This window comes from Aedes aegypti, chromosome 1, assembly GCF_002204515.2.
Source record: "Aedes aegypti strain LVP_AGWG chromosome 1, AaegL5.0 Primary Assembly, whole genome shotgun sequence".
Classification (NCBI taxonomy): domain Eukaryota; kingdom Metazoa; phylum Arthropoda; class Insecta; order Diptera; family Culicidae; genus Aedes; species Aedes aegypti.
This window is the reverse complement of record NC_035107.1, coordinates 45,480,404-45,505,245: the sequence shown is the minus strand read 5'-3', so window position 1 is coordinate 45,505,245 and position 24,842 is coordinate 45,480,404. Positions and strand designations below refer to the sequence as shown.

The 24,842-nt window shown below is 40.5% G+C and overlaps 4 protein-coding genes and 1 long non-coding RNA gene across 7 annotated transcripts; 2 read left to right on the top strand and 3 right to left on the bottom strand.

Annotated features, from left to right (window-relative positions):
• Nucleotides 1-1,436: 1,436 nt before the first annotated feature.
• Nucleotides 1,437-2,707, top strand: LOC110675593 (mitochondrial GTPase 1). The gene is made up of 2 exons (XM_021841016.1): nt 1,437-1,912; nt 2,029-2,707. The coding sequence occupies exons 1-2, from the start codon at nt 1,590-1,592 to the stop codon at nt 2,654-2,656; spliced, it is 951 nt and encodes a 316-aa protein (XP_021696708.1). The 5' UTR covers nt 1,437-1,589; the 3' UTR covers nt 2,657-2,707.
• On the bottom strand, nt 2,628-3,437 carry LOC110675634 (chromobox protein homolog 1-like). Its single transcript, XM_021841209.1, has 2 exons — nt 3,329-3,437; nt 2,628-3,264 (listed from the first exon to the last, which is right to left on the bottom strand). Coding segments are annotated over exons 1-2 (555 nt in total). The 5' UTR covers nt 3,330-3,437; the 3' UTR covers nt 2,628-2,710.
• Nucleotides 3,438-11,272: 7,835 nt separating this feature from the next.
• On the top strand, nt 11,273-13,554 carry LOC5578999 (mitochondrial GTPase 1-like). Of its 3 annotated transcripts, none has more exons than XM_021840924.1 (3): nt 11,273-11,382; nt 12,392-12,759; nt 12,876-13,554. In XM_021840924.1, the coding sequence occupies exons 2-3, from the start codon at nt 12,437-12,439 to the stop codon at nt 13,501-13,503; spliced, it is 951 nt and encodes a 316-aa protein (XP_021696616.1). In that variant the 5' UTR covers nt 11,273-11,382; nt 12,392-12,436; the 3' UTR covers nt 13,504-13,554. The 3 variants fall into 3 exon arrangements, with proteins under 3 accessions (XP_021696616.1, XP_021696566.1, XP_021696520.1); XM_021840874.1 differs by lacking the exon at nt 11,273-11,382 and adding an exon at nt 11,478-11,893 and having other exon boundaries at nt 12,363-12,759; XM_021840828.1 differs by lacking the exon at nt 11,273-11,382 and adding an exon at nt 11,478-11,938 and having other exon boundaries at nt 12,363-12,759.
• Nucleotides 13,483-14,278, bottom strand: LOC110675614 (chromobox protein homolog 1-like). Its single transcript, XM_021841113.1, has 2 exons — nt 14,176-14,278; nt 13,483-14,111 (listed from the first exon to the last, which is right to left on the bottom strand). Coding segments are annotated over exons 1-2 (555 nt in total). The 5' UTR covers nt 14,177-14,278; the 3' UTR covers nt 13,483-13,557.
• Nucleotides 14,279-24,039: 9,761 nt separating this feature from the next.
• Nucleotides 24,040-24,757, bottom strand: LOC110674410. The gene is made up of 2 exons (XR_002498837.1): nt 24,697-24,757; nt 24,040-24,620 (listed from the first exon to the last, which is right to left on the bottom strand). It is a non-coding gene; the product is annotated as an uncharacterized LOC110674410 (long non-coding RNA).
• Nucleotides 24,758-24,842: the final 85 nt, after the last annotated feature.

Below are 24,842 nucleotides of genomic sequence, written 5' to 3'. Positions count from 1 at the left end.
ATATTGTGCTTATTCTGTATATCGGATGAGGTAAGACAAGTTGATTGCAGTGACAAATATCGGCTTGCTTCTTTTTTAAGATCAGCTCGCCTCGAATCGCAGAAAGAGCCTTAATCAAAAAGCAGCCTGAAAGGTCAAACATCTGAAGGGTTGATTAATATGTTGAGATAGTATGGATAATCGAATGATATTACAAAATATTGCTAACCACCTATTAATTATTTGTAGAATTGCTAGTACTTTTTTAATTATTCAATCCTTCTATACTCTTGACGATAATAAGATTAAACGTAAAACTTTTGTTTTTTTTTTTTATTTTTTTTTCCTGTTCAAAAATCATTATGAACTCAATGATATCTGCTGAATGTCCAACGAGGGTTAAGTATTTAGTTGGCTAAAAATTTATTGTATCTTCAGATAAGAAAGAAAAAGGACTTGTTCGTTTAACGTGTGAACAGAAAATTTTATTCAAACCAAAATCATTGCTTACCCGCATAGAAAATCACAGTTTGCCTTACGCTCAAAACAGTATATCTCTTTTGACTGTTAATGTCAATGTATCACGAACAGTTGCTTTAATGTCGAACAATGCGAAACCTATAACTTTTAACAATAAAACACTTTTTGAGTAATCCATACCAAACAGTGACAACATATTTTAGTGTTCAAATATAGTTGAACAATAAGAAAATCATTTATTTTAGAAATGGTAGTAATGTAGCCTTACATTTCGTTAAATGTTGTTAAGACCTGAATAGGCCAGGGGAAGTGGTTCACCTAGAGTGAATTTATGTCAGAGAAAAAGTAGATTTTGTATGAGAATTGACAGAAAATCTACTTTTTCTCTGACATAAATTCACTCTAGGTGAACCACTTCCCCTATGAACCAATGCACGAGTTCACGAATTTGACGTTTGAGCGGTGCCGAATTCACTTGTTGCCATGGTCACGTAAATAACACGGCACCGCTCAAACGTCAACGAGTGAACTCGTGCATTGGTCCATGGCCTATGGACCGATGCACGAGTTCACCATCTGACGTTTGAGCGGTGCCGTGTTATTTACGTGACCATGGAAACCAGTGAATTCGGCACAGCTCAAACGTCAAATTAGTGAACTCGTGCATCGGTCCATTTGGTTAGATTTGTGGCCAATGAGAATATATACTAAGGTGTGGAAGAAGAAGCAACGGCTATGTATTAGTAAAGAGAAAAAACGTAAACAAAAATAACTACGTCACTAATTTACACGGCTTCTTATGGGAGCTCGCTCGTTTGTAGTTGTGAAACATTTTGCACCGTACATAGATGTCACGCACACAAAATGTCTTCTTCCTCACCTCGGTATATATTCTCATTGATTTGTGGCTCTGATTTTTCACGCGTGCGGTGTAATTTCCTATCTGGCATCACTGCCCTCTCCAGTCGTTCGCTCTCTTCGCTCTTCCTCGTTCACCACCCACTTTATTAGCAAAACAAAGTTGAGCCTGAGCGATCGGCACATCGGCACCTATCGGCACCAAGATTACGCACGCGAGTGATAACAAAATAGTGAACCTTCAGTGATACCACAAAGAATCGAAATCCAACATGAGTAACGCCTTCCGGACGGTGTTCCCAACGGTGAACCGGGAACTGCTCAACTGGTTCCCGGGCCACATGGGCAAAGGCATGAAACAGATGCAGCAGAAGCTCAAACAGGTGGACTGCGTAATCGAGGTGCACGACGCCAGGATTCCCCTGTCGGGACGCAATTCCGAGTTCCGGTACACGATCAGTGGCGTCAAGCCGCACATTCTGGTGCTCAACAAGAAGGACAAGATCGATCGCCGGTTGCAGGGACGGATTGTCGATCGGTTGCAGCAGGAAGATTCGGAAGCACGGCATATTCTGTTCACCAACTGTAAGGACCAGTGAGTATATTGCACAGTAGATTCCGGCAGGGCAGGTAGCGAGTAAAAAACAATCACATTTCGCTACCATTCCTGATTCCGTTTCAACCAAATCAGCTAATGATCCTTGCTTCCAGATCGTGCAACGGCATCCGAAAGGTAATGCCACTGGCCCAGGATCTCATTCTCAGCTCCAACCGGTTCAACCGAGCCGATCAGAAAGAGTACTGCATCATGATCATCGGCGTCCCCAACGTGGGGAAATCGTCCCTCATCAACGTCCTCCGGAATCGTCACCTGAACAAGAAGGGAGCCTCCCAAGTTGGGGCCGTAGCCGGTATTACCCGCAGCGTGCTGAACAAAATAAAGATCAGCGAAGACCCACTGGTATACCTGCTGGACACTCCGGGCATTCTGAAGCCCAACATTGCGGACACGGAAACCGGGCTGCGCCTGGCTTTGGTATCGTGCCTGCAGGACCATCTGGTGGGCGAGGAACTCATAGCCGATTACCTACTCTATTTGCTAAACAAACGAGGAAACTACAAATATGTGGAGCTAATGGGCCTCAAGGAACCAACGGATTCCATCGCCGAAGTTCTGATAGCCGGATCGAAGCACCTGGATAAAACGGTCCGTGTGCGACATTACGACGGTTCATTCGTAATCCGACCGGACGCGATGCTGGCCGCTAGGCATATGATCAAGGCGTTTCGGACAGGAGCCTTTGGGAAAATTCTAATCGACGACGACAAGTTCGTCTGAATGGCCTTATACCAAAAGTAGTTGTATATTAAATCTATATAGTTCCCTACACTTCTAAGCTTGCATCATTTGCTCCAACGATTCCGTTGGCATGCTCGGCGCCGGTTCCACACTTCCGCCAACCTCCTCATAGGCGGCAAACTTGCTTCGTTCCCGCGCCTTCTCCACCACCTTGCTCTTGGCCTCGTAATACTCGATGACCACGGCCGGATCCTTTTCGTTTACCACCGAAGCCGGTAGAATGTCCATCTCGTCGCAGCCGAACCACTGCAGCAGGAACATCAGCTCCCCGCCGCAATCCGTAGCGCCCACGACGGCCTTCAGCTGCAGTTCCCGCTCGTATCCCCGGGGTTTGGCAATCTCCTCCAGCTTCTTCTTGGCTGATTTCTTCTTCGCTTCCTTGAACTCCTTCTGGCGGCGTACCTCCTCGTACTTGGCAATCAGCTCCGGGCAGTCCAGGTTCTCTTCCGGTTCCCAGGTGTTGTCCGCCTCCGTGTAGCCTTTCCACTTAAGGTAGTACTCGATCTTGCCGGCTGCCGTAATCCGGCGGTCCATCACCTTTTCCACCACATAGGGGGCCTCGTTGGTGTCGTCGTCCACGGGAGCCACTGTAACGGGGAATCAAGGGTAATGTTCTGGTTCATTCAACGAGATTATTCCGATAATACTTACTATTTTTATCAATGTTTTGTTCCGGTAAACTGTATCACTTTGAATGGGAAAGACGCGGCTTGGAAAATGAAAGCGAAAGGTTTGTCAAACAATTAATCTCATGTTCTCACTAGCTCACGCTCACGCTTCTCATGCTCATAAAGACTGTACACCTGAACAAATGTGTTATCTGTTTTGTAAATGAAGTGAAACTCAACTGATAAAAATACATAGTAAAGTAAACTGTTATGGGCATATTTAACTTCACAATGCCACTAAATAGTAACAGTTATCACATATTATGGTAATTTCACCAAATGCTAGTTCTATTTACTATGGTCTACTGTTTTGTTAGATGGCACATTTACCTATATGTTTAGTCAACTTCAAAGCATAATTCTCATTAAATTTTCAACTCCGTCTTTAGACCATTTCTATTTTGGTCGAAAATTTCTTGTTAAATACTGCGAATACGGTTCATTCATATGTAGTTTCCTAATCATTATAGTTCTGAAACTATGTAATGTTGTTATTCGCTAAATTGAAAATCAACGATATTCCTTTTAGCTGCAATTTAAGACTCCGCAAGGGAAGACGCGAAACTCAATTGCAGTCGCTGTAGTACTTGTGTCCTAAACTACAGTCAACTCTCCATAACTAAATATTGAAGGGACCATTGAGTTAGGGAGGCATCGAGTTACAGAACACAAAATCAGTGCAACTGCGATCCAAGGGACCATCGAGTTAGCCATGGAAACCAACGTTTACTATGGTTCTCTAACTCGATATCGAGATACGAAATATCGAGTAAGGGAGAGTTAACTGTAAAATGTTGAGAAACATTTACCAGTGCACAACCCATTGAAACTAACATAACTACGAAGTTATAATTGTTTTACTTATTCAATACAGAATCAACTGAAACTGAAACAGATTCCTAGCAAGTGTTTCAATGTGGACGAAAAAAGTAAAAGGTTGTTTCCGAGATACGACCGCCAAGTTGACGTTGGATAACGTTAGCTTCTTCTATTTCCTGATTTAGGACCGTCACGAACTTATGAAAGATTTCTAGGTACTGACAAAAAATCTAATCAATTTTCAAACTATTTGTTGCATGTCAATTCTGATCTATTATGGACATTGAGTGTTATTATTTGGTTGGTTCGGTTAACACTTCAACACCGATAGAACCGGTCGATGGAAGACGAAGCATGAGCGGTAACTTTTGCTCTCCAAACAAATCTACCGGTTGAACGTTAGGTCCATTCATGATCCACTAAGATTGGTTGCTTTAGTGGATTCTGAAGCCAGTTTAAGGTTGAGGCTCTTGTCCATGAAGTCCGCTAACTCTGTGTACTCCTCTTTGCTCAAATCGATGTCGAAGTTACCTGTCACGATGATTGGCATGGTCTCCTTTTGATACTCGAAGGGCGCCATAAAGAACTTCTTCTGCTTCATTGTGGTATCCGGAGAAATGTAGAAGCAAACCAGTAGTGCCCGACAATTCATTATAGTGATCTCGGTACCAACCTGTACGCGATCCACGCCAAGCGTGTCACCATTATGCCGAAGTACATCCAGCTGGCTCGTCGTATCCGTGGCGAAGGCGTTTAAATTCCATTGAAGCACAATTTCAAACAACAACCCTTTACAGGGCCACTATTGAATAATTAATATTTAGTTATCAATTGTAATTTCGAATGCTAAGTTTTCAACGGAGATAAATGGCAAACAAAGTTTTATCTAGGTTCCCGTCGCTCGGGTCGGGCGACGGTAGCATTTTTGCAGTCTTCTCTGTGTGTGTATTTCGATACGATCGACAATTTCTTACCAAATCAAAACGTCAACAAAGCTGTTGCTGATAAGTTTTAGCTCTTTACTGATCGCTCTAGCATGCGACGACGACACCGGCATCATTCAATCATCACTAATTGCGAGGCAAACCGTGATGGATTTTTAATTCATGTGCCGTTTGCGATTTACCTGACCGCGCGCGCACAATGGGAATTTTATTTCTTGACACTGCACTGATAAAATTCCTCATATTGTCAGCATGTGTGGCCCACATAGATTTTTGCAATTTGTGATAACAAATGGTACCTATGTGTGATACAAATAGTTGGGGTTCATTTTAACGGATATTGAATTTATGTGTCAGCACAAATACAAAACATCAACCTCACTAATGGTTATAATGAATGCAGGTTTCATATTAAATTCTGAGTTGGTTCAGTGACATTCTAAATCAGAAGACTATTTTTTTGCAATTATATGTATTTATTTTCTTGCATTTGATTTACCGCTAATAAATCTGTTGACTAAAATTCGTGATTTGGAATCCAGCGCTACACTGTATTGCATGGTACAGGCAGAACCTTCCGACTCGTTCGAAGGAAAGATTCGAGGGCATCGGCAATTAGTTGATGGAGATGATCTGGGTCCTCAAAAGGGAAACAAGTTAGTTGCACCAAGGAAACCAGGCCCTGGTGGAATAGTTGGCAGGAACAATGTGAAGAGCTGCCGATTTTTCATGCTGCTTATGATACTGGGTATCTTTCAGGTTGGTCACAAAACTTGAAATTCGATCAATTCGATCACCCGTAATCACGAATCGCTGAAATGGAATTATCAAGCTCTGTAATAAACTGAATGATAATGTTGTATCTTTGATACTTACTGAATTAAATGCTGACTGAAAATTTTCCTGCCGGTTACACAAGTATGAGCAACAACAAAATGGTTGCTGTCCAGTTTCGACCTTGTCTGTCGATGTTCATGACGGTTCTTCTCCATATAGGCATTATGTGTGAAACTACATAGATTTTTGCTATGTGTTTTCACACATATTTTTGATTTAATAGCACTCTGTCATGAACTTTGGATGAATCCTATTTATATAAAATTAATGTGTGAGATTGTTTTTAACAATGATGTGTCGTTACACATACAGAAAATTAATGCAATTTTTGCAGTGTACAGAGCTGGCTGTAGAAATTATGTAGTGGTATCACTTCTTGTTGAATTATGGGTAGGACAATCCTTAGACTGTCCTCTCCAGATATTTTTGTGCGTAGGACGTGTCCTACCTGTCCTACCCACTTCCCGCGCCACTGCAGTTATTATCACAGATCCATCTTGAAATAGTCATCTAGAAAACACTTTGCACACATAGGCAACTTTTAACAACAAAAGTTCATTACATTCATCATCTTATACAAACACATCTTTACATATCATTTTTTCATCGAACACAGATCAAAACTTAATTCTTCACACATCTTTTTCTCTCCAAATCGCTCGTTCAGTTCTTCTTATAGGAAATCTCATCAGTTTTATCAGTGCTTTTCACAATTAGCATCTTCCTGCCAGCCGACACTGCTCACCAATTAGCTACGTTGCTTGCTCTCACACAGCGCATTCAACCCATACAGTCTGCCTGGATAAGGAGCAACTGCAATCACTGTATCGTTCTCCACAATCTCCGCTCGATTCTCAACGAATCTAACCTGCAAACCAGATCTCGTCACTCTATTCACCGAAAAAAGGTTGCAGCTCAGGCCAGGGAGGTCTTTCGCAATGCATTTCCTCCTTTTGTTCCCAACAGTTGGATACAAAACTACATCACCACAGTATTTAGCAGTCAACTTCGCTCCATTCGCCACTACTACTTCCACCGGTTTCTTCAAACTTCGCATTTTACTGAAGTAACTAGAGTCCTTTACCATGTGGTCCGTCGCTTCAGAATCCAGGAACCACTGCATGTTTACTAATTCCTCTTCTTTCGATGCAATGAAAAAAAAATATCTGCATGGTCCGATCCACGCTCATCTTCAACAACTACGTCAGTTTTTCTGTTTCCATATTTCACTCTTCCGTTGCCACTTGGTTCGGGAACAACTGATACACGGCAACTGGCTTGTTTGTGTCCCACTTTTCCACATCGGAAACATGTTATTTTCCTCCACACATGCCTGCTCGTCATGGCAACATTCTCATTGCCATCGTCAGTGGCCAACTGCTTCTTCTTCAAGTCAACATCGAGTAATCGCTTCTTCAGCAAGGTCATCGTTACACCACCGGGAATGTTAATGTTAATAACAAATGGCAAATTGCATCGGAGTCCTCAACTGCCGCGCCACTTTTCTTTAACTCCCGAATTAAGCGAAGTATGCACTTCAACAGAAAAGTAATCGCCTATCTCGATGCGTGGGAAATGCTCAAGAAAAGCATTTTTCTTTGATCGCAGTACGCAGTTGAAAAGAAATGTCATATCAAATGGAGCTCACTGTAGGAAATTTTTTGACCATTTCTTGAGCAGAAATTTTTACTTTTCTTGAGCGGAACAGCATACCTAGCTTTATACGGTCAAACTGCAATACGTGTTCCGGCAAACTAACACCAGCTCCCTCCACATACTTCAATGTGAGTAGCTGCTTTCTGACGAACAGTTGCCCGGCAACACCGCGACGCTCAAATACAGCCCTTAGCGTATCCCAAATTATTCTAGCCAAGAGATTTGAGATCTTGCCACCAAACGGTGCTAGTGAGCATAGAACTTTTGTTTTGCGGTTATCTCAGGATCCTGACGACTAAGAAAGATGGCGTCTTCGGTGAACTTGTTGAGTAGCTCAACTTTGCCCAAGATGCCATGTCTAAGTAGTCAGGATCCTGAGATATCCGCAAAACCAAAATTTCATGTTCACTAGCGCCGCCTGGTGGCAAAATTTTGAATCGCAGGCTTTTATAAAGCGCTTGAGCTACTGAACAACTTTGCCGAAGGCGCCATCTTTCTAAGTGGCCAGGATTCTGAGATAGACGCAAAACAAAAGTTTCATGTTCACTAGGGCTGCCTGGTGGAAAAACCTCGATTCTCTTGACTACAATAATAATAGCCCTTGAGCTACCGAACAACTTTGCCGAAGACGCCATCCTTCTAAGTGGTCAGGATCCTGAGATATCCGCAAAACATAAGTTGCATGCACACTTGTACTGCCTGGTGGCGCAATTTCACTTAAGCAATGTTGCCAGCTACGACAAAATTTTGAACCCTTCATGAAAAACTGGAATACAGTTGAAGAGTATTGCTATATTGTTAAGCATTCTATTTTTCTGTTCGGCTCAAGTTTTATGGTTTTGATTTTTTATTCATTCTTCTTAAACAGTGTTGCCAGTCACATGAACATTTGTGATTCGGCCGACTGTATGGCACGCAACACTTACTTCAACCTTGGTGAACATTCGGTATTGTTATCTTTAAAAATTTTTGGAGTTTGCATATCACACCCCCAAAAAATTAGCACTTTTGGGCCGATTCACAAATTTCATAACGCTGGAGGGGGTGGGTGGGTGTCCTAACGATGTTACGGTCCATACAAAAACTGGATGATATTCATACATCGCATCGAATATTGACTAGTAGTTGGACAATAATATTTCCTCCAACATATCCATTGTATCTAACACATTTTTAAAATCCCGTCCCCAAATTTCAGATACAGCAATGGTATGTTCAAATGAAAGAGATATATGAAAAAATCCCGAATTGTTTTTTGAAAATTCTGTTTGGATCCCAATGATTGTATTCTATACATGATTTTATAAAAATCGTTCTTAGAACTCTGTCAGAAATTTTCGTAGGATTTTGTCAGAATCTCAACTCAACTTTAAAATACTGTGCCGGGCTTTTTTAGAATAAAGTCCCGTATTTTGCGAGAATCCTGCTTAGGTAGCGTCCATTTATTACGTAACACGAAATTTGGAAAATTTCGACCCCCTCCCCCCCGTCCGTAACGCTTTTTGTATGAAAAATTTCAATTTTTTGTATGAGCCGTAATGCTTGAGCCTACTCCCCCCTCCCCCTATAGCGTTACGTAATTTGTGGACGCCCCCTTAGAATTTCTTTGAAAATTATTCTTAGGATTCCGTCAGATCCCCACCGAGACTCATTTTAAAATCCTGCTCTGGAATGTGGAAAAGTTTATATTTTTGTGTAAGAACTTTTCCGGATTCGGAATTGGGTCCTAAAATGTTTAATGAAATCTTGTTTTTATTTATTGACACGAAAGAGCATGTTACTGCAACTATTTTAGCAATTTTTCCCGCTCAAATAACGACTACATCATATTTAAACTTTAATTTAAAAATTGGGTCCATAAATGAACCTTGACACTTTTGATCATGTTTGACGTTCGCTTAATCGACAAAAACACCACAGGGCTTTTAGTTTCAACACTGGGGTTGTTCCTATCTGACATTTCGGAAGGGACACGGAAAGCAAAATACACCCAAAATTTGTGTTTAAGCCAAGAAATGTGACAAAATCTAAAAAAAATGTTTTTTGGTCATAAACAAAAGAAAATTATTAAAAAATTGAGTAAAAATGTGTTTTTGGCCTAAACTTAAGCGTTTCGCATTTAAATTGGGACAGGCCTTTAGGACCCTATTGGCTAGGATTATGTCACAATCTTGTTTAACATTTTGTAAAAATCCTGCTCAAGTTTTCCATGAAACTCATGTTAGAATCCTGTCTAAAATTGTATGATCTTTAAATTTGCCTCTGAATCTGTCAATTATTTGTTTGCTCAGTTATTTGTGAGAATGTAATTGTTCAATGAGGTTGCTCTTGGTTCTTAATTTTTTATCGACATTATTTGTTCGAACTTGATAAAATTTCAATTTTGTCATTAAACATATAGAAGAAAGTTTTTGGATTTCATTGTATTCAATACTCATAATTTTTTTTACCCTTCTATACTTGCTTGATTTATTATTGATAATTTAGAAAAGTCAAGTAATAATGTAAAGATATAATGGAACAAAATTAGTAGAGGAGAGTTAGTAGAGTAGCGAAAGGGCCAGATATGGGAAGGGTCTTCAAGTTCTCCACGAATCGCACAAAACGAGGCTGCAAATCATATTTTGGGCAGGCCTGATTTTAGCTTTAGGTTAACTATACAGTAAATCAATAATACACGATTATTTTTTTCATATATTAGGGATGCCGGTTTAAAATTTTCGTTTGCTTTGGGGGTATGAAGGACCAGTATCCACAGTCCCTTCTTTCCTTTTATTTTGTATTTTGTCTTCTCGCGCGAAGTTGCACTGAAGATATATGGTCTCTCAGTTCCAAAGTATGTTTGTCTTTTTCTCTGAGGTTTTGTCAGCTAACAGCAATGAGATTTGTGAAAACAGGACGTACCGGAAATTAGTCGTCGCGGTAAGCGGATGCCGTTATCCTTTTTTGACCCTTAACGACTGTAGTCACTTTTTTGAAGGATTCTATGGGTCGAAATATCCGAACATGAATTTAAAAATAACTTCCGCAAAATGGACAACGTCTTTGAATATGTTTTATCTACCTCAATAGTTATGTTTAGTAGCTGAAAAAAAAATTGGATAATTGCTCTCATTAGAATAGCGATTACCCTTCAATTTCCAGAAATTCTTGACAAGAATCACATCGAATTGTATCGAACTATGTATGTTTTGGATTTTCAATTTCTCGATGCATCATCAAATTTGACATGTTTTGTTTTCGCTAGAGATATACTGCTTCGCGACTAAAAATGGGTGAACCAGCGTGCGAACTTCGATTTTTGACCAACTTCGCCGCGTCGCGAGTCGCTTCGCTATAGTGCGCATCTATGCCCTTCACCGTGTGCATTATGCGCACTATTGAGAATCGAGTTGCGACGCGGCGAAGTTGGTCAAAAATCAAACTTCGCACGTTGGTTAACCCATTTTTCAACGCGAAGCAGTATACGATCTAAAGTAAGCAATGAGCTTTGTACGATATTTTTTATTTTTTTCGATGCATCGAATGCATCAAGAGTGATCCACCCCTTGGGTTGGGGTGTAATTCGGTGAATATTTTTATTTTTGGGTTCGGCTGCTCATTTTTTTACTGTGTAGATCTGTGGCTCTCTTTTCGCGTACGGTGTAATCATCACTTTTCGTCTGGCATCACTGCCCTCTCGGCCGTTCGCTTAGTTTCTCGTTTCACCACCCACTTCAGGAGCAAAACAAGCAACTTGCTCAACTCGGCACCAAGATAACACGCGAAGTGTGGTAACAAAATCAAGCATAATTCTTCAAATCGGCGTATCTAACATTTGCATGAAATCGAGAAAAATGCGATGCAACATATTGTAAAGCATTTTAAATCCTATTTAAAATTTTTTACATTTTTTCTATTGCTGTGTCTTGTAAAAGTTGAAGAAAAGAACACTGTTTCTAACCACTATTAAACAATTCAGATTTGTTTTGAATTGGATTGAAAAACTGGTGAAATTATCGAATAAACCCTTTTGCTTTGTGCCGCTCACATACACCATGATGATTCGTCGATACCATACCTTGATTGATACATACACCTTGCTTGATGCGTCGGTTTGACAGTTCGTTTTTCACATGCGTCACGTCGTATACACCAGTATTATTTTGAAGATGCACATACACCGGTTTGCAAATTCCCATAAAACCTAATAAAGTTAGTAAATTCGACAGTTTCTACGTTTAACTACAACGAATATTGGGTTTCCGAATGTTTCCAATTTCAACTGGACTAACAGGAGCGCGGACGGAGCCGTGAGTAACAAAAGTAGATGGAGAACAGTTCTTGTGAGAAAATTGGTAAGAAATATTGACTAGAACCGAATACGAACGAATGTTCCACATCAGTTTGCCGACGCGTCAGCTAGCTGCAGCTGTAGAAATCCCAATTTCTCGATTTCCAACATGTTTAGTGATTCGGAAACGGTATGACGTATCTGCTGATTCAAATTTTATGTTTTGATTCTGCATATAGGTCGCTTTACTATGAGCGTATGTACGGTGTATGTGCTAGCATGAACAGTGTTGACAGTTGAGTCGCTTTGCAAACGTAGGGTGTATGTAGCCAAATTAAAAACAATGAGTAAAGTGCACATAGGGCAGAATTGAAATTTATTTCAAAAAATCGAAAAATGGTTTTAGGAATACTTTTGTAGGCTCAATATGTAGATTATGCGTTTGTCAAGCCCATGCGAAACAAATCTTGGTTTGTTTATTTTTGCAGATACGTCGGAATGAAGAATTATGCTTGAAATAGTGAACCTCCACTACAGTGCAGTGATAGCACCTAAATTCAGCATGAGCAACACCTTCCGGACGGTGTTTCCAACGGTGAACCGGGATCTGCTCAACTGGTTCCCGGGCCACATGGGCAAAGGCATGAAACAGATGCAGCAGAAGCTCAAACAGGTGGACTGCGTAATCGAGGTGCACGACGCCAGGATTCCCCTGTCGGGACGCAATTCCGAGTTCCGGTACACGATCAGTGGCGTCAAACCACACATCCTGGTGCTCAACAAGAAGGACAAGATCGATCGCCGGTTGCAGGGACAGATTGTCGATCGGTTGCAGCAGGAAGATTCGGAAGCACGGCATATTCTGTTCACCAACTGTAAGGACCAGTGAGTATATTGCACAGTAGATTCCGGCAGGGCTGGTAGCGAGTCAAGCACAATCACATTTCGCTTCTAACCTTGATTCCGTTTGAACCAAATCAACTAATGACCTTTGCTTCCAGATCGTGCAACGGCATCCGAAAGGTAATGCCCCTGGCCCAGGATCTCATTCTCAGCTCCAACCGGTTCAACCGAGCCGATCAGAAAGAGTACTGCATCATGATCATTGGTGTTCCCAACGTGGGGAAATCGTCCCTCATCAACGTCCTTCGGAATCGTCACCTGAACAAGAAGGGAGCTTCCCAGGTGGGGGCCGTAGCCGGCATTACCCGCAGCGTGCTGAACAAAATAAAGATCAGCGAAGACCCACTGGTCTATCTGCTGGACACCCCGGGCATCCTGAAGCCCAACATTGCGGACACAGAAACCGGTTTGCGGCTGGCTTTGGTATCCTGCCTACAAGATCACCTGGTGGGCGAGGAACTTATAGCCGATTACCTACTCTATCTGCTGAACAAACGGGGGAACTTCAAATACGTGGAGCTGATGGGCCTCAAGGAGCCAACGGATTCCATCGCCGAAGTTCTGATAGCCGGATCGAAGCACCTGGATAAAACGGTCCGTGTGCGACATTATGATGGTTCTTTCGTAATCCGACCGGACGCGATGCTGGCCGCTAGGCATATGATCAAGGCGTTTCGGACAGGAGCCTTTGGGAAAATTCTAATCGACGACGACAAGTTCGTCTGAATGGCCTTATACCAAAAGTAGTTGTATATTAAATCTATATAGTTCCTTACACTTCTAAGCTTGCATCATTTGCTCCAACGATTCAGTTGGCATGCTCGGCGCCGGTTCCACACTTCCGCCAACCTCCTCGTAGGCGGCAAACTTGCTTCGTTCCCGCGCCTTCTCCACCACCTTGCTCTTGGCCTCGTAATACTCGATGACCACGGCCGGATCCTTCTCGTTCACCACCGAAGCCGGCAGAATGTCCATCTCGTCGCAGCCGAACCACTGCAGCAGGAACATCAGCTCCCCGCCGCAATCCGTTGCGCCCACGACGGCCTTCAGCTGCAGTTCCCGCTCGTATCCCCGGGGTTTGGCAATCTCCTCCAGCTTCTTCTTGGCCGATTTCTTCTTCGCTTCCTTGAATTCTTTCTGGCGGCGGACCTCCTCGTACTTGGCAATCAGCTCCGGGCAGTCCAGATTCTCTTCCGGTTCCCAGGTGTTGTCCGCCTCCGTGTAGCCTTTCCACTTGAGGTAGTACTCGATCTTGCCGGCTGCCGTAATGCGGCGGTCCATCACTTTTTCCACCACATAGGGGGCCTCGTTAGTGTCGTCGTCCACGGGAGCCACTGTAACGAAGAATCAAGGGTTATGTTCTGGTTCATTTAACGGGATTATTCCGATAATACTTACTATTTTTATCAATGTTTTGTTCCGGTAAACTGTATCACTTTGAATGGGAAAGACGCGGCTTGGAAAATAAAAGCGAAAGGTTTGTCAAACAATAAATCTCATGTTCTCACTAGCTCACGCTCACGCTTCTCATGCTCATAAAGACTACACCTAAACAAATGTGTTACCTGTTTTGTATTAAAAAATGAAAAAAAATGAAGTGGAATTTCACTGGCAAAAATACATAGTAAACTGTTATTGGCATATTTAACTTCACAATGCCACTAAATAGTAACAGTTATTACATATTATGGTAATTTCACCAAATGCTAGATCTATTTACTATGGTCTACTGGTTTGTTAGATGGCACATTTACTTATATGTTTTAGTCAACTTCAACGCATAATTTTCATAAAATTTTCAACTCCGTCTTTAGACAATTTCTATTTTGGTCGAAAATTTCTTTTTTTTAACTTCATTATTTATTTACAAGGCTCATGCGCCTTCAGGCATTAGGGAGCCGTATTCTTTGAAATTGGGTCCTAAAATTTTTAATGAAATCTTGTTTTTATTCAATAACAAGAAAGAGCATCTTACTGCACCTTCTTTAGCAATATTTCCCGCTCAACAGTAGCGCAACCAGGATTTGGCTCTAGGGGGGGTTTTGCAAATTTTAAAATACTTATTGAGAAGAAATTTTTTGATGAAGAAAAAAATTGAGTTGAAGAGTTCAAGTATGTTTTATATTCTGCATGGTTAAAATGAATTAAGAAAGATTACAATAAATTAGTGTCATGCCATTTAACCGCTCTTATTATGTGTTGTTCCTTAAATATGTTTTCGAGTTTTTCAAGAATGAGAATGACTTGGAGAATAATCTTTATGCGCAGAAATTTGCAATAGAAATCATTACCACTACTGTTGCAGTAGGTCGAAAACAGATCAGCGTCGTTGCAAAATTCAACTGACGGTAGAAAACTAATTGTCACAATTTAAAGAGTTGGTGTTCTAGAAAATCGAGTGTAAAGGTCAAAAATGTGTTCTGCTTTCATTGTGAAGATGTTATGACTTAATATATGATAACATTTCAATATGCTCATGAGAAGCTGTTTTTTGATGACTTTGTAAGAAAATTGATTTACTATTTTCATGATTCACCTACAAACTCTCAAAATTGTTTAAATTCCTGATGTGGCCGAAATGCTTCCACCGTCAGCTAAATATTTCAACAGTATTCGTAGACTTTTTTCTTTGTAATCTTCAATTATCAAGGAATTCATATGCTCTGAAGGTCGCAAAATTTGGCCAAATGCTGAGGCAACTATAAGAATTTTGATGTTTTAGATGCTGCATCAATGGGAAGTTTCCAATATACATGAAGGTTCAACAAACTGTTGATACAATGCCATCAGTTTGTTTTTGATAAAGGCTAGAAAATTTTGTTATTTATTAGCTCATTGTAGTTATAATTTTGTTTTGATCATACTCCCTGAAGAGTTTAAAAGTTAAAAAATCCAACTTCAAACAATATAACTGTGGAGGCCTCTGACATTATCAGTGTAAATACGAATTAGACTAAGTTACTCCTCTTTAGATGTATCGTTGTATAATGTCTAATGTGGCCTAAACTTAAGCGTTTGGCACTAAAATTGGGACAGGGCTTTAGGACCAGTGTTGTACAAGAGATACTGAAAATCTGTACCCAAAATCTGTACCACACACAACATTAATTGTTGAAATAAACTTTAATCCTAATTTATTTGGAAATTAAACACAGTTTTTATTGAAATAATTTCACTCTTTAAATAGTAAATTCTATGGAAAATTGTATCTTTCAATAATAGTTTCGTGGAAATTAGTTTCAAATTTCAAACATCTTTTGGATTTTGTGTTACAAAAATCGCCAATCCAATAATCTGTACCAATCTGTACTTTCCGGTGAAAATCTGGAATCTGTACCGTACAGAATCTGTACCAAAAACTATTCGAAAATCTGTACAGATAAATCTGTACTTGTGGCAACACTGTTTAGAACCCTATTTATTTTGACAATTTCATGTTTTCTTCTTAATTATAGTGTTAGCTTTGGGGAACCGTAAAACTCGCGGTTTGGTCGAGGTTGGGGGTAACAATAATATACAGGAAGGGATAGGATAACGGGGCGTGACGTTAACAGTCAGCAGCGTGTAGTTTTTGTGTATTTAAATACAATTTAAATGCAATTGCTGCCGGACTAACGTAGAGAGGACTGAACAACTTGTAACGATACAAGAAAAAACAGATTTCGAGGGGACACGAGGTGGACGAGTGGAACAACAAGACGGGGGAATCAAACGGCAATTGCGGCTTGCTTAATGAAATCATACACAAGCTTCATGTATTCCAAGTCAAGTTTACCCAACACATCTCTAATGTCCTCCTTTTCTGGTTTCCCTTGGGCCCTGAGGGATACATATAAATCAGATCGGGCAACACCGTATTCGGGGCAATCCCAAACCACATGATTGGCGTCTTGATAGCCTTCACCACAGCTGCAGCGATTGCTGTCTGAGAGCCCTATTCTATAGAAATACGAGCCTAAAGAATAATGGTTGGACATGAGGTGACACATTACTTTAATAAAGTCTCGACTTATGTCCAAACCCTAAACCAAGGTTTCTTCGACACCTCCGGGAGAATGGAATGTAACCACCTGCCCATGTCTCCTGCATCCCATTTTTGTTGCCAACTGATCAAGGCGTGTTGACGAGCAATTGTAAAAAATTCGTTGAAGGCGATTTTTCGGTCGTAAATATTGCCTTCCATAGCGCCCACCTTGGCGAGCGAGTCCGCTTTCTCATTGCCCGGAATTGAACAATGAAAAGGGACCCATACCAAGGTGATAGTATATGATTGATTCGATAAAGCACTCAGAGTAGATCGTATTTCACTAAGGAAATACGGAGAGTGCTTTACCGGCCTCATTGAACGAATAGCCTCTATAGAACTGAGGCTATCTGTAAAAATGAAGTATTGATCAGAGGGAAGAAAGGCAATTCGCTCTAATGCGTAATGTATAGCCGCCAATTCTGCGACATATACGGAGCAAGGACATTGAAGTTTATGGGCGACGCTATGAACGTCATTAAATACACCAAAACCAGTGGAATCATTTATTTTTGACCCGTCGGTGTAAAACTTTTTGTCGCAACTGACATGGCCGAATTTGCTTGCAAACATTTTTTGTATGTGCTCCGAGCGAAGCAGATCTGGAATTCCACGGATATCTTGCCTCATGGACCGATCAAAAACTACAGTGTTATTGGAGAAGACTGGGAAGCAAAACTACGATTGGAAACATTCGAAGAAGGGTTAACCTCCAGAGTCATGTACGTGTAGTACAGAGTCATGAATCTTGTTTGAGGATTACGTTCGATTAGCTTTTCAAAATTCTCAATCACCAATGAATTTGACACTTCACAGCGGATGAGAAGCCACAACGACAATTCCGCGAAACGATCTGATAAGGGCAGTACTCCTGCTAATACCTCTAAACTCATAGTATGAGTCGAGCTCATGCAGCCTAGTGCAATCCGAATACAGCGATATTGGATACGCTGGAGTTTGATGATGTGTGTTCTCGCGGCGGATTGAAAACAAAAACTACCATATTCGAGGACCGAGAGAATTGTTGTGCGATATAGCTTTATCAGATCTTCCGGATGGGCTCCCCACCACGTTCCTGTGAGCGTACGCATGAAGTTGATTCGTTGCTGGCACTTCTGGTACAGATACTTAATATGCTTTCCCCAGGTGCATTTAAGTCGAACCAGACCCCTAAGTACATATGTGAAAGGCCTTGAGTGATTTCCTTACCCAAAATTTGAAGCTCTGCTGGATTACGCTTCCTAGAAAAGACAACCAACTCAGTTTTCTCCGGAGAGAATTCGATACCCAGCTTCGCAGCCCAAGTGGATAAATTGTCCAGAGTATCTTGCAATGGTCCTTGCAGATCGTCCGCCTCTGATTCTGTAACAGAAACAACGGCGTCATCCGCAAGCTGTCTCTTACGTAAAAGTTGTAAAGAAGAGGGCTTAAGCACGAGCCCTGGGGGAGATCCATGAAGATAATTCTTGAAGTTGTTGAGGATCCATGAGCGAAATTCATTTGCTTCTCAGACAACAAATTATACAAATAGTTATTTAGGATAGGAGAAAATCCACATTGGTGGAGTTTGTCTGAAAGGACATCTATGCAAACTGCATCAAAAGCCCCCTTAATGTCTAAGAAAACTGAACCCATTTGTTTCTTTTGAGCATAGGCCAGTTGAATTCCTGTAGAAAGCAGCGCAAGACAGTCGCTCGTTCCCTTGCCTCTGCGGAAACCAAATTGAGTATCTGAGAGGAGGCCATTCGATTCAACCCATTTTTCCAGTCGAAAGAGAATCATCTTCTCTAACAACTTTCGAAGAAATGACAACATCGCAATAGGACGGTACGAGTTGTGGTCCGATGCAGGCTTTCCTGGCTTTTGGATAGCAATAACTCTCACTTGTCTCCAATCATCCGGAACAATGTTGCTCTCCAAGAAGGCATTGAATAAGTTCAGCAGCTCTTCGCGGCGTCTGGGAGGTTTTTGAGCAAGTTGAACTTAATCCTGTCCATTCATGAGGCAGTATTATTACAGTGACCCCACGCAGTTGAATCACCCACAATTTATGAATCAGCTGATTTCAAAAGACAAAATTATTATCAAACTTGTCACAAAACATCACAGAATTATTTTTACACATAGTTTCTTATTTTTATATCCTGCAAATAAAGAATAAAATAATATGTTAATCAGTCCACAGTCCGGGAAGTCTCCCTTTCAGTTTACGGCAGCCAGTATTGTAAATTTTGCACCCTATCGGACGCGACGATTTGTAATCGTCGCCGGTGAAACCGTCGCCAAAATCGTCGCCAGCCAAGCAACCGCTGTGAATTTGACGTTACACCAGTCTTACCAACACAATGGCAAATCACCTCCTTTGATTTATTTTCTGGCATTTGACGTTTCCCCAGTCTTGCCAACACAAAAGCAAAGCACCTCCTTTGATTGGTTTGCTGGCGATGATTGTTTTTCAGTCTGTTCGAAAGTTGGCGGCGCGTTTTGTTGTGAATGAAACAGACAATATTTATAGCTCAGAAATCCCGTAGGTACGAACAAGTAAAAGGTACCAGAGTCATAAGGAATATCACTTGAGATAGGTAGACATGACAGTCCTTTCCCCCTTAGAAACTTTCTAATAGCTCTTTAAAAAGCCACATCCACGTTATAACAACTCATACAACGAACAATCGAAAATATACCTAAAAATTCCCCAACTGTATGTTTATATTACTTATTTCATGACTGAAACAAAACATTCAAATCATTGGATTTGAATTGCTCAACATTCCATTCGACAACTTCGTCAACACTGAAGAACAATTTCGTTCATCTCAATATAATATCTCGTTTCATAAAAGAACAACTATGTTCACAATATACGACAATTCGTCAGCTCTAAAGAACCATTTAGTTCAACTGAAATTGGCAATTTCACCGTACTCAAATAAATACAATTGGCAATTTCACCATACTTAATTAAATAAAAATGGCAAACTCGCCACCTCAAAGAAAAACGATAATCGCCAACACACGTTTCCATGATCCTCGTCGCCACTTTTATATCCTGCAAATAAAGAATAAAATAATATGTTAATCAGTCCACAGTCCGGGAAGTCTCCCTTTCAGTTTACGGCAGCCAGTATTTATAGCTCAGAAATCCCGTAGGTACGAACAAGTAAAAGGTACCAGAGTCATAAGGAATATCACTTGAGATAGGTAGACATGACACTTATCAGTAAAAATAATTCTGTGATGTTTTGTGACAAGTTTGATAATAATTTTCTCTTTTGAAGTCAGCTGATTCATAAATTGTGGGTGATTCAACTGCGTGGGGTGACTGTACATGAAAGAAGAGCAAGTGAGAATTCCACCATCGAAAAGGGTAGGTCCATTTCGTTTCGTTCGAGTGGATGGTCACGAATTATCGTTTGCACTTGGACGGAATCCGGGCAAACTTTCTTCGCGAAATCGAGAATCCATCGAGAAAAGCTTTCTCGATCCTCATTTACCGATACCGCGTTGCGCATTCTTCTACCGACCGTCCAGAGAGTTCGCATCGACGTTTCTTGTGTTAGCACGTTGACGAAATTTCTCCAGTAACCGCGATTCTTCGCTTTCACGAGGTTCTTGAATTTGTGATCAAGAGAAGAATACCGATCGAAATTATCCCGAGTGCCACGTTTTCTGTATTCTTTGAACACGACGGATCGTTCACGATAGACTCTAGTGCATTCGTCATCCCACCATGGAGTGGGAGATCGTCTTCGTACCGAAGATCCCGGGACCGGTTTACACTGAGCTTGTAAAGTACTGTTGATGATCAACGTGGACCAAAACTGGTATTCTTCCCGCGGAGGAAGTGTACGTACCGATTGCTCACCTACGGAGATCTTCTCAGGTCAGACGAAATAGTATTTAAGTCATGGAAAGTAACATCTTTATCCGAAGTAAGCCATGTTTCACAAAGAGCAAATACATCACAGCGTGTGCTATGAATTAAAAATTTAAACGCATCAATATTTTTAAGAATGCTTCTACAATTCCACTGTAGCACTTCGATCATATCTCCGACCTCATTGGCTAAATTATCCATCGAAAGATATGAAAGATTCAAGAATCGGCCATTTGGAAGCCAGTTGCTTCGAAAAAGGTTTCACCAAAGAAAGTGTCATGGTAATCAGCTGTCTTGTAGCGGGTGAGATTTCCAACGTTTCGAAGATGATATCCACTATCCCAGAAAGCGTCAGTTTTCCGGAAACATCATTTTGTTCCTGCTGACGAGTTTGATGATTTTCTGGGCGAGAAATTGGAACAACTGGGGTTTTAGATGTTCCTGAAAGTGCCGGGAAGTCTCCAGCTGAGAATTTAAAGCCTGGAGGAGAAGCTTTTTTGCTTTTTCCGTCACTTCTTAATTTTACCAGAGGAGATTGAAGAGTTTGTTGAGCAGGAACGTTATGTAAAGCGTGCTTTTGCGAGTGCCGTTTTGCAACCGCTCGCTTCCTCTTCGTTCCTGTCTCAATTACGGTATATTCTTCTCCACCCTCAGAGTCAGATCCTTGATCATTATCCGGCAGGGACGTGAAGATATTATTACTACTGTTAGAATGGGCCGATGGAGCAACAGTCGGAGCAATCTTTTTCAGCATATCTGCATAAGATCGTCTAGACCGTTGTTTTAGCGAGTTAATGGTATGTTTCTCCCGCTCTATGTACTTCGGGCAAGCGGTAAGCTGGTGAAGAGCTTGACCACAAGTTGTACATTTTGGTTCCGTCTTGCAGGGACCCTCGGCGTGTTGATCACCGCACTTGCTACAGCGAGGTTTATTGCTGCAGTAGAGTGCAGTGTGGCCCAACTGCCGGTATTTTTCGCAATGCATTACCGTTGGTACATAGAGACGAAAGAAAATTTCTTGTTAAATACTGCGAATACGATTCATTCATACGTAGTTTCCTAATCATTATAGTTCTGAAGCTATGTAATGTTGTTATTCGCTTAATTGGAGCTTGAAAATTTACGATATTCCTTTTAGCTGCAATTTAAGACTCCGCAAGGGAAGACGCGAAACTCAATTGCAGTCGCTGTAGTACTTGTGCCGTAAACTAAAATGTTGAGAAACATTTACCAGTGCATAACCCATTGAAACTAACATAACTACGAAGTTATAATTGTTTTACTTATTCAATACAGAATCAACTGCAATAGAACGAGATCCCCAGCAAGTGTTTCAATGTGGACGATAAAAGCGAAGTTGAAACTTCGATGCTGAAATTGGAAGACATTCATCCATGAGCTCGAACATTTCCAGTTACTTCCAACACAAGCGAAAACAAAACTTCCGAGTGCCAGCACTTTCTTGAGGGAGCAGCTGGTATTTTGAGTGTAAAGATCTTCAGCTTGCTACATTCAAACCAAAGCTCCATTATATTTTATGTACGGTATACAGATAAAATATAATTTGCTGGCCTCAACAAGCAACTCATGAGTTTATGTATCGCTTTTAAAATGCATTTGGTGACTTAAGAAAATACTTGAGCTGTACATATTTTTGAAATGCATCATAACATATTATAAACGCAACAACATAATTAAGTTATTACCTATTAATGTTGTTGATAACTTTTGAGGGTATTATTGCAAATTTCAACTTCAACAAGATTTCAATATGGTTGAACAATCAACCAAGCAAAGATCAGAAAATAACAGCTAAAAATCTTGTTCATCTTTTAACATATATCTTCTCTAATGCATCGTCGCTTTCAACCTAAGCAGAGGAGCTTGACATTTGATTTGACCCTTAATATAGTCAGCGTTAACATGTCTTTTTATCAGTGTTTGGACAATGTACACTAGAGTCACATACAAACAGACCTAAAGGCTCGAATAATTATCAATTTAAATCAAAGTCACATGAAAATTTACGCCCAATGCTAAGAATATTTCATATGGCCAAACGCGAACTAGGTGGCGGTAGTAAGCGAACGTCAAGCTCGAGCAAAAGCGATGCGAGCGCCTCGCGTGGCCAACTACCAAATATTTATTAGAATTGGGTACTTTTCTGCTATGCGATGGAAATGATTAGAGTGTTACGTCTGTTTGTCTGTGCTATATTGCATAGAGCTTAGTGACATTTGAACACACGTAGACTAGCATACGCTGGTCATACACAGTTTGTTTTTGTTTTCCTCAAAGAAACTTGCACACGCTTTCCAGACTAATCAAAATGCATATGGAAATACTACCCAATTTGAAAAATTTACACCCGGATTCTGGGTATTTTTCGAGACAGAGTGCATATTGTTTTCCTCTAAGGTTCATAACTACATCTACACTAGGGCACCTATACCATTGGGCGTGATAACCACTATAGGCCTTTTCATGTGACAGATCCGTCTATGCATTTGTTTACATCGGTGGAGGACCGGTGCTAACACGGGCCTGCCATTTTCATAGAAGAACTGTCAAAGTGCTTCCCGATCAGCTGATTTGAGACGTCATGTGAATAGGCCTATACTGTACAAGGGGTGGATCACTTCTGATGCATCTGATTTAATGCATACATTTGATGCATTTAAAGCTAAGTATGCTGTTTCGCTCAAGAAAAGTAAAGTAATTCCTTAACTGAATGGGTTAAGAAATTTCCTACAGAGAGCCCTCTTTGAAATTAATTATTTATTAGTATCATTCCAAACATTACATTCATTTCTTATATCTAGGTGTTCTGTGTTATTAGACAATACTATCATCCTAATTTGGTAAAACACATTTAAGATTTTATTAACACTTTGTTAACAACATATTACATCCCGCATAAATAAGAACCATAATTGCACTGTTTCCGAAACTATCCACAACCATTTACAACAATATCTAAATAATTTCATATACCACCCAAAATAACAACAAGTCTACTCTATCATGAACGGTTTTTACAGTTTGGAAAATTGTTATTAGACAAAGTACAGTATAATAGGGAATAGGCGGTTAATTTATGTAACCATTCAAAAACGCCGATTTTCTCGAACAATTTTTTTCCTTCACAATTTGCCCAATTGTCCATATATCATTCACGTTTTGATCCATTTACTGTAAAGGAAACAGTTTCAGAATAGTTAAACTATTAAATTTGAATAAAAGCAATTAATGTATATGGAATAGTACGTTTACGGTGCGCTGTGGTATTTTTACCGAATATGGTACTGTTTCTTTATGTTTAAATTATAAGCAATGAATAGGACAATTAGTACTTATTTAATTTATTTGTTTTTATTTTACTTTGTTATTACTACATTTTATTCGATTTATAAAACCAACTTTTAAAAACATTTCAAGTGTTTGTTAGAATAAGGACGTACGTAAAATGATGGATTTCGCTTTATCGATCACTTTTTCGCAAACAAAGGTGACAATATGTAAGTTTGTTGACAGATTTTCACTTGGGGACGCTAAGCAACGATGTAAACTTGCATCTTGAGGTGAAAAAATGCCAACAAACTTGCATCTTATAACCTTTATTAGCCGAAGAGAGGATCGATGAAGAGAAATCGGTCATGTTATTTACGCCCTTATTCTATCACACGCTTTATTTGCACTAATTGTCACCTTTATATTGATAACACCTCGGAGCACTGCGCAATGTGATTTTGTAGGTCCCAAACGATGGATACGCTCCCAAAAACATTGGATTCATTGAATTCGGCTTATTTCTCTGGTTCTGGCTTGAGTCTGGTCCTTTTTCGCTACCATTGAGGAATAAATACTTTGCCGGCAGCTGCCCGGGAACTGGTTGAATGTTGTTGCTTCTCATTCTAGCGCTGCGTCAATGTAAAATAACTGCTATGATGGGGAAAGAGAACGAAACAGAAAGAAATTATTAGAAGCTAAAGAAAATATTAATGCATAAAACACTCACCATTCACCAATGGATTTCAAAATAGCACGGACACTGAGATTTTCGCATGCAGTGCACTGCTGGATTGACGTCGTAAATATTTTTTTTCACTTCGGTTTCTAGAAAAACAAAAAATGAAATGCACGCTAAAAACAATTTTCACAATA

Bases quoted from the DNA above. Each gene is read 5' to 3' on its own strand.
- LOC110675593 (XM_021841016.1), top strand. From the start codon at position 1,590: ATGAGTAACGCCTTCCGGACGGTGTTCCCAACGGTGAACCGGGAACTG. The intron at 1,913-2,028 runs GTGAGTATATTG...CCTTGCTTCCAG, and splicing joins TTCACCAACTGTAAGGACCA to ATCGTGCAACGGCATCCGAA.
- LOC5578999 (XM_021840874.1), top strand. From the start codon at position 12,383: ATGCTTGAAATAGTGAACCTCCACTACAGTGCAGTGATAGCACCTAAA. The intron at 12,760-12,875 runs GTGAGTATATTG...CTTTGCTTCCAG, and splicing joins TTCACCAACTGTAAGGACCA to ATCGTGCAACGGCATCCGAA.